The sequence below is a fragment of the Pelophylax lessonae genome (genome assembly GCF_965119305.1).
Source record: "Pelophylax lessonae genome assembly, chromosome: 3".
NCBI classification, from domain to species: domain Eukaryota; kingdom Metazoa; phylum Chordata; class Amphibia; order Anura; family Ranidae; genus Pelophylax; species Pelophylax lessonae.
The window spans coordinates 135,449,460-135,461,459 of record NC_138770.1 but is presented as its reverse complement, the minus strand read 5'-3'; the positions used below and the strand labels follow the sequence as shown (position 1 = coordinate 135,461,459).

The 12,000-nt window shown below is 44.6% G+C and overlaps 1 protein-coding gene across 1 annotated transcript in view; it reads left to right on the top strand.

Moving 5' to 3' along the window:
- DDX1 (DEAD-box helicase 1) overlaps positions 1–12,000 on the top strand; it is a 94,274-nt gene that overhangs the window by 55,252 nt on the left and 27,022 nt on the right. Inside the window, exons 20-22 of the mRNA XM_082252488.1 lie at positions 4,470–4,561; positions 7,174–7,246; positions 7,326–7,398. Of these exons, the coding sequence (XP_082108614.1) occupies positions 4,470–4,561; positions 7,174–7,246; positions 7,326–7,398 (238 nt within the window). The remainder of the gene's footprint in view (positions 1–4,469; positions 4,562–7,173; positions 7,247–7,325; positions 7,399–12,000) is intronic.

Here is a 12,000-nt window from a genome sequence, read left to right as displayed (position 1 = left end):
CTCCCGAACGGCCATGCGGTCCGCCAGGGGCCGATACCGCCAACCACGCCATATCCCCAGGCAGAGACAGTGTTGTGTGCAGCACACCGACATTCAGCAGGCCGCCGCCATTTTTTCTTGCAGGATCGCACGAGCCGCCATTTTGGCGTAGCCTCGTGTCTCCAGCATGGGGGCGGCCATGTTTGAGGTGATCCTACACCTCGTGGAGCTTGGGGGAGGCGCCGGAAGGCGTGCAGAGGGGCGGAGCCGCCTCCTTTCTTCCTGGGCAGCCAGCCAAAAGACTTCCTGTTTGTCAAGACAGCGCTGTAAGCTGTTGCAGTTTAACTCTGAGCATCAAGTGGTGAGCCTGGGGGTCTATCTCTCTCTCTCTCGATCGATAGGGATCCCTAGCAGGTAACACTAAGGGGCTTTTTGTGGCGCTGGGGGTCAGAAAAGAAAAAAAAAAAAAAGTTTTTTTCTTTACTTTTGAATTATATTATCCAGGAAGTAACTGGAGTTATTATGGACCCTGCCACACATATTCCCCCACCTGTTTCCCTCGAGGGGGCCTCGGGACCCGCCGGTGCACAGAGTATAGAGTCATTTACAGCAATTTTGGAGTCTATGGTGGCTCGGGTGGAGGCGGCCTGTCAGGGACGGGGGTCAAGGAAGCGACCCCCGCCTACCCCTATACCATCTGACACCTCTGACTCAGATTCAGAGATGGTCACGGCAGTTGCAGGTTCCTCTGCAAGGGCTGTTATCCCAGGTAAAGCCCCCTCAGACAGTGAGGAGGACGCTTCTTCTCTTGCTATAATTCAGGAAGAAGCATTGGTGGACGCACTAGTTGTGGCAGTGCAAGAAACCTTAAAACTTGAGGCTTTACCGGCAGAGGCAACTGAAACAGAGAGGCCTTTTGGGACTAATAAGCCCATCAAGACGGCGAAGGCTTTTCCTGTACCTAAATGTTTTGGTAATCAGATTAAAGGAGAATGGGAGCATTCTAAACGTACCTTTACTATTTCCAAGCGTATTGCTAGACGCTATCCGTTTGAGGAATCCATCATTAAGAAATGGACGGTACCACCAGTCGTGGATCCGCCTATTTCCAGGCTGAATAAAGCCACGGTTATTCCAGTGGAGGACACTTCGTCCTTTAAGGATCCGGTGGATCGAAAGATAGAAGCAGAGTCCCGCACTATCTTTTCTCTGATAGGGTCAGCATTTAGACCAGTAATCGTTATTGGTCTAGTTTCCCAGACACTTACGGAATGGGCGAAGATGGTACGCCAAGATCTTAGGGGAAAAGATATTCCCCAGGAGACATCTGATTTGATGGAACAGATCATACAAGGGCTACGGTTTATCTGTGACGCAGCCTTGGACACTACTCCCCTATTAGGGCATGCATCTAAGTTAGCAGTGATCCTCAGACGTGTGCTGTGGTTAAAATGCTGGTCAGCTGACCTAGGTTCCAAAAAGACCTTGACCAATCTCCCCTTTCAGGGGAATCGTCTATTTGGAGCCAACCTAGATGAAATCATTAAGGATGCCACTGGGGGCAAGAGCACTTTTTTGCCACAGGCTGCAAAAGCTAAGGGACCTCGCAACAAGCGAGGACCTTTCTTTACCGCCCATAAAGGGCGCCCGGCTGGTACTAGCGGGAAAGGCAAGACTCCTCCAGGAGGGTTCAAGAAGGGGACCAACCCAGCCAAACCCGAAGCAAAGGAGTACACAGCCTGAAGGTGCGCCCCCACCCGGTTTCAGGGTGGGGGGACGTTTTCACCGGTATTCAGGACATTAGATCGAGCATCAACCACTACTACCGGTGCGATTCTTCCCTTCCAACATTTAAGTACCACAGGAAGCGGTAGTTACCGTTCCCTGAAAAGATCTTTTCCTTTACCTTTTCCTAAGATTAGTCCCGATACCTCACAGGAATCGGATCTGGTTGACCAGATAGGCCAAGTAGCCTCTAGTCGGGTGACTTCGGTCCCTGAGGTTCAACCAGAAAAGATCACTTTTCCTGATAACTATCAGGTATCTGATAAATGTGTGGGAACAGAAAACGACCAGACTTTCTCGGATGGTCGGGGCCAGATAGCTCTAGGGACGCCTGGTTCAGATCCAATCAGCGCCAGTGGTCCTAGAAATTCTAGGCTGGCCTCCTCAAGCCGGCCTGGCCGACTTGGACATGTTAGTCGCAGACGTTCCGTGGGAACTTCGTCTCAGGGAGTGTCTGTGGTCTCAAGGACCAATTTACCTTCGTGCTTTACAGTCGCTGGTTTTAATGGCCTGGCCATTGAGACCCAAGTACTGAAGGACAGAGGTTTGTCTACTTCAGTCATTCCTACCCTTATTAAAGCAAGGAAAGCGACTTCCAGCAAAGTCTATTATCACACATGGAAGACTTATATTGCGTGGTGCGAATCTTTAGGATTTCCTCCACGTACCTATTCGGTTACTCGAATATTGGCTTTTTTGCAACAAGGGGTTGAGCAGAAGCTAGCCTTGAGCACCATCAAGGGTCAAGTTTCAGCATTAGCAATCTTCTTTCAGAAGCCTTTAGCTACCAAATCCTTGGTGCGGAATTTCATCCAGGGGGTGCGGCACCTGGCTCCTCCAGTCCGCGCGCCCTTACCGCCCTGGGATCTTAATTTGGTTTTGTCGGTTCTACAGAAACCTCCTTTTGAAAACATCAGGGAGATTCCCTTGCTTACTCTATCCCAGAAGGTGGCCTTCTTGGTGGCTATTACTTCTGCTCGCAGGGTGTCAGAACTGGCTGCATTATCATGCCAGTCACCATACCTAGTGATTCATAGGGATAAGGTAGTACTTCATCCTAAGCCATCTTTTCTTCCCAAGGTGGTTTCAGATTTTCATCTGAATGAAGATATTGTACTACCTTCCTTGTGTCCTCAGCCCAAGCATCATCGGGAACATGCGTTGCATTCCTTAGATGTGGTTCGGGCAATCAGGGTATACCTGAAAGCTACGGAATCATTCCGTAAGACGGATTCACTTTTTGTGATCACGGATGGCCCCAGAAAGGGTTTGCCTGCATCTGCCGCGACCATTGCCAAATGGATTAGACAAACGGTGGTACAGGCTTATTCTATTAAGGGTCAGAGTCCTCCGTTCCCTGTTAGGGCGCACTCCACTCGAGCGCTCAGTACTTCCTGGGCCTTTCGCCATCAGGCGTCAGTGGTCCAGGTATGTAAGTCGGCCACCTGGTCGTCGGTACATACCTTTACAAAATTCTATAAAATTGATGTGACGGCATCGGCGTATGCCTCATTAGGCCGCAAGGTTTTGCAGGCCGCAATTTGAGGAGACCGGTGGTCTACCTCGAGGGTTTTTTTCTGTTTGAAAAAAAAAAAAAAAAATTGTTTTCTCTTTTTTTTTTTTTTTGGTTGAGTCTCATCATTAAGGATGAGCATTGTAAACTTCTAGTTGGCACCGGTTGGGCCTTCTAGATTGGGATTTGATTTCCATTTTCCCACCCCTCAGTTGTGATACTGCTCTGGGACGTCCCGAAGGTGGTGTATCACCGAGGACTACGTCTGTCGATGAGCGCTAGAGAAAAATGGATTTTTGTAAAATCTTACCGTAAAATCCTTTTCTCTTAGCTCATCGACAGACGTAGTCCCCGCCCCTCTGTTTTGGAGTTGGGTTGGGTTAAATTCTCTAAGCACTGCTTTTTCACATAACTGATTTGCTGAGGCAGAGAGAGAGAGGATATACCCTCTGGGACTGCCCCTAGGGTGTGGCCAGAGCTTTTTAATTTCCTGTCTAGTCCTGCTCCTGCGGAGGTAACATAACCCGAAGGTGGTGTATCACCGAGGACTACGTCTGTCGATGAGCTAAGAGAAAAGGATTTTACGGTAAGATTTTACAAAAATCCATTTTTCATATATAATGGGTGGAGTTATGAGTGTGCATTAGGGGCAGCCCGAGAAGTTTCTTTGGCAGTATCCAACAACCTGAAGGTAGCCTGCTTTACTAGGGCTGTTTCCAATCCCAACCACAACACCACCAGCATGGAGTTTGCATGTTCTCACTGTGCCACATGGGTTTCCTCCAGGTACTCCAGTTTTTTCCCACACTACAAAGACATGCTGGTAGGTTAATTGGCTCCTGTCTAAATTGGCCCTAGTACATGTATGTATGAATGTGAGTTAGGATGGATGTAAGCTCCTAGAGGGCAGGGACTGATGTGAATGTACGATATACATATGTGTATACAAGTATAGGTACCTCCAAATAAATAACCCCATGGTCTATAAAAACAAGTCCTGTACTATACTCCAAGATAAGGAATTTATGGGCAAGGCAGCTAGTTTTGGAAAGAATTGAAACTTCTGTCTTTTTTTTTTTTTTTTTTAATGGTCTGTGTCACCATTGGTGAGATTCGTTCTAAAATTTTGTTCTGTCATCTCAAATGAAATATAATTCAATTAAAATTTGTATTTATTGAAATAATGTTTCAGGGCCTGACAGGAAAGGACACCAATTCTCATGCGTATGTCTGCACAGTGACAGGAAACCACAGGAGAGAAAGCAAAACTTGGAGAGATTTAAGGTATGTGCTGAGATCCACTGCTGTTCCATGGGTTGCTAGTGTTTTGAAGTATAAGATATCTGATCTCTTTTTGCCTTACAGAACAGTGCATTGTTTGATATGGCCTGCAGATGTCAGTGTTGCTCTTTACCGAACAGTGCATTGTTTGATATGGCCTGCAGATGTCAGTGTTGCTCTTTACAGAACAGTGCATTGTTTGATATGGCCTGCAGATGTTAGCTTTGCTCTTTACCGAACAGTGCATTGTTTGATATGGCCTGCAGATGTTAGCTTTGCTCTTTACAGAACAGTGCATTGTTTGATATGGCCTGCAGATGTTAGCTTTGCTCTTTACCGAACAGTGCATTGTTTGATATGGCCTGCAGATGTCAGTGTTGCTCTTTACCGAACAGTGCATTGTTTGATATGGCCTGCAGATGTCAGTGTTGCTCTTTACAGAACAGTGCATTGTTTGATATGGCCTGCAGATGTTAGCTTTGCTCTTTACCGAACAGTGCATTGTTTGATATGGCCTGCAGATGTCAGTGTTGCTCTTTACAGAACAGTGCATTGTTTGATATGGCCTGCAGATATCAGTGTTGCTCTTTACAGAACAGTGCATTGTTTGATATGGCCTGCAGATGTCAGTATTGCTCTTTACAGAACAGTGCATTGTTTGATATGGCCTGCAGATATCAGTGTTGCTCTTTACAGAACAGTGCATTGTTTGATATGGCCTGCAGATATCAGTGTTGCTCTTTACAGAACAGTGCATTGTTTGATATGGCCTGCAGATGTCGGTATTGCTCTTTACAGAACAGTGCATTGTTTGATATGGCCTGCAGATGTCGGTATTGCTCTTTACAGAACAGTGCATTGTTTGATATGGCCTGTAGATGTCAGTGTTGCTCTTTACAGAACAGTGCATTGTTTGATATGGCCTGCAGATGTCAGTGTTGCTCTCTACAGAACAGTGCATTGTTTGATATGCCCTGCAGATGTCAGTGTTACTCTCTACAGAACAGTGCATTGTTTGATATGGCCTGCAGATGTCAGTATTGCTCTTTACCGAACAGTGCATTGTTTGATATGGCCTGCAGAGGTCAGTGTTGCTCTTTACAGAACAGTGCATTGTTTGATATGGCCTGCAGATGTTAGCTTTGCTCTTTACAGAACAGTGCATTGTTTGACATGGCCTGCAGATATCAGTATTGCTCTTTACCGAACAGTGCATTGTTTGATATGGCCTGCAGATGTCAGTATTGCTCTTTACAGAACAGTGCATTGTTTGATATGGCCTGCAGATGTCAGTGTTGCTCTTTACAGAACAGTGCATTGTTTGATATGGCCTGCAGATGTCAGTATTGCTCTTTACAGAACAGTGCATTGTTTGATATGCCCTGCAGATGTCAGTGTTGCTCTCTACAGAACAGTGCATTGTTTGATATGGCCTGCAGATGTCAGTATTGCTCTTTACCGAACAGTGCATTGTTTGATATGGCCTGCAGATGTCAGTGTTGCTCTTTACAGAACAGTGCGTTGTTTGATATGGCCTGCAGATGTTAGCTTTGCTCTTTACCGAACAGTGCATTGTTTGATATGGCCTGCAGATATCAGTGTTGCTCTTTACAGAACAGTGCATTGTTTGATATGGCCTGCAGATGTCAGTATTGCTCTTTGCCGAACAGTGCATTGTTTGGTATGGCCTGCAGATGTCAGTGTTGCTCTTTACAGAACAGTGCATTTTTGATATGGCCTGCAGATGTCAGTGTTGCTCTTTACAGAACAGTGCATTGTTTGATATGGCCTGCAGATGTCAGTATTGCTCTTTACAGAACAGTGCATTGTTTGATATGGCCTGCAGATGTCAGTGTTGCTCTTTACAGAACAGTGCATTGTTTGATATGGCCTGCAGATGTCAGTGTTGCTCTTTACCGAACAGTGCATTTTTTGATATGGCCTGCAGATGTCAGTGTTGCTCTTTACCGAACAGTGCATTGTTTGATATGGCCTGCAGATGTCAGTTTTGCACCTTTGTTGCTGTGACAGTGAGTTTAGCAGTGAAAAAAATGCAGCACATGCAGTTGCTTTATAATTCTTTGGTTACACTGATACATTTTGAATGTTACCCCCTAAAGGTACATTTGGGTTTATTTACTAAAATCAAATAGACTCTGCACTTGGAAAGTGCAGTTGCAGCAATTTTTGTAAATGTAATGTAATGTTATAAAGCATCAGCTTCTAACTTGAGTTTGTTCAATTTAGATTTTACAATATAAACTGGAAGCTGGTTGATATCTATGCAGAGCTGCATCAGATTTTGCACTCTCCAGTTTTATTAAATCAACCCCAATGTTTCAAGTTTTTCCTCCAAGTCTGTGCTATTTTATTTTTTAATCAAAGTTTTGATTGAAAATATTTTACATTTTTTTTTTTTGCTGTGTATATACAGCACAAGAACAGAGAAAAAAATAACCTCAACATGGAGCCTTCCCTTTCAAAAATTTTAGTGTTTTTAGTTGCAGTATACCTCTTCTCATCTTGAAATACCAAACCTTGAAATTGAATTGTCTTAACACTTTGTCTCTAATCTGTCAATTCACTTTTTCATACTTCCATTACTTTGTGTTAAGAAAAATGAAGTTCGATTCCTGATCTGCACAGATGTGGCTGCCAGAGGTATTGATATCCGTGGAGTTCCTTATGGTGAGTTGGTTTCCAGTTATTTGATCATCGTTTTTTGTATCAGAATGATTGTGCATAATGATATCTGTTCATCCTTCAGTTATCAATGTGACCCTTCCGGATGAGAAGCAGAATTATGTCCATCGTATTGGAAGAGTCGGCAGAGCTGAGAGGTATTATACAGTTGTGAATTATGCTCTCCTTTTTGTTTTTTCTAGTAATTGATGGAAGCTTTTCTCTTGCCTGGTTTACACTTTGAAGGTGTAATGTATATCAGCACAACTAAATAAAGTATTTAATTATCAAAAAATATTGTGGCTGCAATATCAAAGTGGTGAATCACTGGTTTACACTTTGGACTCATGTACACACAAACTAGGTTGACTGCTGGCCACGTTATGCGACCAGCGATGAAAACATTCCTATCCTGCATGCGATTCTTCTTCATTGTTCAGGAGAGGGAGGTTGAGCTAGGTTGAACCTCCCCTAACTGCAGCATCTTCTTAACTCTTGAAAAAGCCTATGTGTACATGGATACATAGGCTTTCGTGGAGTTGAGTTAGGAGCTATGGCAAAAAAATGCCAAAAGCTCCTAAACTCAAGTTTAGAAGCTGTAGTGTACATGAGCCCTTACAGTTTACAGTTGCAGGGCAATAAAAATGATTTGCCCCCTTCCCTGCCATGATCACCTGAATGGGGCTGCACCGCAACCACATGCAATGTACGTTGTTATGGCATGATGGTGCAAGGTTTTTAAGGATTAAAAAATGCATGGAAAAAGTGATATCGCGCCTCCTCAAAACCTGTCAACCACCCTGTGAAGAGCGATGATTGCTCTTCAGGGGGCACTGCAACTGTAAACAAGCCTTTAATGTGGCCATATGTTAGAGAAACACTCAGAGTTCCCATCTCTAGTTTCGGTGACCCATACAGAAGGAGGGTGCTGGCGTAGAAAAGAGCATTTCCTGGCTTAAAGTGGTAGTATACCGATATTTTTGACTTTTACCTACAGGTAAGCCTATAATAAGGCTTACCTGTAGGTACAATTAATATCTCCTAAACCTGCATTTCTGTTATTGGTAAGCCCTCATAATGTGATTAAAAAGCTTTCATCCCTCATTAATGGCCTAAGCATTGTAGTAACATGTTACATGCATTAATGGCACATTGCGAAAGACTTCTCTGTTCACCTACACAGTACTGCACTGCCAGGCACTGCGCAAGCCAAAACTCGAAGCATTACAATAATGGAATTCTTATTGTGCATCGGCAGCCCATTCAAATAAATGAGCTGTTCTATTGCTGAACACTCTAATGTGTTAAACGCACAGCAGTAGACTGTCCTGGTGTGGGTGGGCCCCTACTGAGCATGCACTACTGCTGTTTAACTTTTTTTGTACAACTGTGCTTTAGACTGTTAAACAGAGCATTACCCGATTAGATGGATGATGACCACCTTGTTTTTCACCCCTCAGTGCTAACCTAGAAGGGTGATGAATCAAAGGGGTAGACAAGCTCATAGAAGTAATGGAAAAATAGAGAAGCACCACGTCCCTATCTGAATGTCAAAGGAAAAAAGTGATTTTGGGCATATGGTGGGACTTTTATTATAGGGGTGCTTGGTATGTATGTAGTACGAGATAAGAAAAGAGATATGTAAGAAAAAATCAAAATTTTATTATTAGGCAAAATAGAGAAAACATAAAATTGTATACTGTACCAACAGGATACAAAGAACAATATCTATAATATTGTAATTTAAAAACATTTGCAGTAAACAGATGTATTTGGCATATATAACAGATTACAAGTGATTTACAGCTCCTACATTAGGGTAGATAGCATATACCCTAGACTCATCCAAAAGGAGGTGTCTATGCAGGATAGCGATGAAACCCACAGTGTCAACCCAACATGTTTCTCGGCCTTATTGCCGCTTCCTCAGGGGTAATTTTTCTATGGGGTATCACTTTGTAAATATTTCAACACTGAAAGTAAGGAGAAAAACAAATAGTGAATGTCTGTATAAAGAAACATCACATATAACACATATAGAATTTTACATAAATCCATACATATTGTGTAATATGCTAAACTTGTGATAATGACAGATATATTAGGATGTCTATAATCTCGCACCTGTCTGGTAAACCAACAAGCCAACAATGGTAGAGGTCCTGGACCACAAGGTAGGGGGAAGATCCCCCCGGGGGCGAACACAGAAGCTCAGAAAAAAAAACACAAGGTAGTACTGCAATAAATGGGTATCTCTGTCTGAAAATTAGAAAAAACAAGTAAACCATATATAAGTATAAATACGGATAAATTGCATAGAAGGTGTATCCACCCTCTAGTGGTGGTTCACCCAAGACGCAATGAAAAAATATATATAAAAGCCTTGCAGAGTTAAGGGGTAAACCTCAAATGCATAGCCTGAGATATAAATGGAATATATAGGTGTATTCTTACCCGGGTGATTCCGGATAAGAGGAATGGACAGGGAACGGGTGTATTAGATATGGTGAATCAAGGACCGTGTAGCATCCAATATCCACAGCAAGATCCTTTGCACATCACCTAAAAGGTATGAGTAACCGATTAAGAAAAACAATTTCTCTATCGCTCATTGACAGACGTAGTCTTCTTGATTCTCAAGAGCTGGGTTATGTTGTCTCCGCAGGAGTAGGACTAGGCAGAAAGACAAAACGTTCTGGCTCCACCTTAGGGGCAGTCCCTGAGGGTATATCCTCCCTCTCTCTGCTACAGGGAATCAGTTTTTTTTCTGTCTAGTCAGGAGTAAGGACCTAAGTTCCTTGCTGGGATCTTTTGGTCCTGGCAAGACTTTTTTTCTTTAAGAAAAAGACATTTTTTAGGTAGTTTTCTCCAGTGTTTTTTTCCTGTGAGATCTTCAAGCAAAAATGCCGGACTGGGCGACACTTGTGGTCACCCCAGCCGGCCTACGAGCGCGCGCAGACCATGGCATTGCGCTTGGTCGGCCGCCACATATTCAAGTAAGTATGCGGGGCCGGGCGACGGGCTGGATGTTGAGATCCAGTGGTCACCCCGGTTTTCTGCCTACAAGCGCGTGCAGACCAGTGCGCTGGGTCGGCCGCGACGGAGTCCCAGTAAAGGGACTGACTTTGCGAGTTAAAAGTCTCGCTTGGACGCCAGGTACCAGAGAGTCGAGGCGTCCACAAACCCCCACCCCGGTGGAGAGGGTATTGTGAAGAGAGGGTGCCTGTCGGTTCGGTATGGTGAGTAAACGTTCCCTTTTTTCCTCATTATGAGGCAGTATATATTATGGGCCCCTCCATATATGGTCAGTATATATCTGATACTTACAAGTCCCCCTTGTAATACAGCATGTGTTTGTGGGAAGTGGACTTGGTTCAAGAGCTAACACTCTACCCAGCAGACTGTAACATTACAGCAGACATAGGAGGTATAATCCTACCTTATGTGCAGTGTATCTCTGTAGATCCATATGTCACCTCGTAGCAGAGTGCAGGTGGATGTGCTGGGAAGACGATATCGGCGGTCCGCCGCCATTTTGCCGTAGACCGAATGCATGTATGTCCTCAGGTCACGCCGGCCGCCATGTTTTTGGAGTCTTATGTCTCTTCTATGGGGGCGGCCATGTTTTGTGAGCCCAGCTACCTCGTGGAGGGCTGGGAACGCCGGAAGGCGTACACAGGGGGCGGAGCCACGCCTTCTGCCCGGGAAAAAGCAAACAGCTCCTTTCAGTCTGTGTAAGACAGACGCTGACTGCAGTTTGTTGGAAACTGCACTGCATCGGTTGGTGAGCCTTGGGGGTCCCTCTCTCTCTCTCTCCGGGATCGAGAAGCAGGTACTCTGAGGGGCGCTATTGCGCTAGGGGGAGACACACAAAAAAAAAAAAGAAAAAGTTTTTTTTTTGTTTTGCTGGCAAAGGTGTCCTGTATTAACATGGACCCTGCCACTCATGTATCTCCTCCGGATCCCCTCGAGGGGTCTGCGGGATCCTCCAGCACCCCATTGACAATTGAATCTTTGTCAGCTATTATGGAAACTTTTGTGTCCCGGGTGGAAGTGGCTTGTCAGGGACAGGGCGCAAGAAAGCGACCCCCGCCTAACCCCTTATTATCTGAAACCTCGGATTCAGACTCTGAGCCTATTTCTGCAGTTGCAGGTACTTCATCTGGTATTGGTGTCTCGGGTCCTGTCTCTTCAGACAGTGAGGAGGATGTTTCGGCATCCGCCATAGCCCGAGAGGAAGCGTTGGTAAACGCACTCATTATATCTGTTCAAGAGACTTTAAGGTTACAGGGTATTCCATCAGAAATAGCTGAAACTGAGATCCCTTTTGGGACTAAAAAACGCATCAAAGTGGCGAAGGTTTTTCCATTGCCCAAATGTTTTGGCAATCCAATCGAAGAAGAATGGCGTCTGCCAAAACGCACTTTTAATATTTCTAAACGCATTGACAGGCGTTATCCGTTTGAGGAAACCCTTATTAAGAAATGGACAGAACCACCTGTGGTGGATTCACCTATTGCTAGATTGAATAAAGCCACAGTTATTCCTTTAGAAGACGCTCCGTCTTTTAAAGATCCAGTGGATCGCAAGATAGAAGCTATGTCTCGCACCATGTTTTCCTTGATTGGATCAGCTTTCAGACCAATAATTGCTATTGGTCTGGTTTCGCAGGCTGTAACTGAATGGACCAAGTGGTTACGCCGGGACTTAGAAGAAGTCCCTCAGGCGGTATCAGATTTGTTGGAACAAATGATACAGGG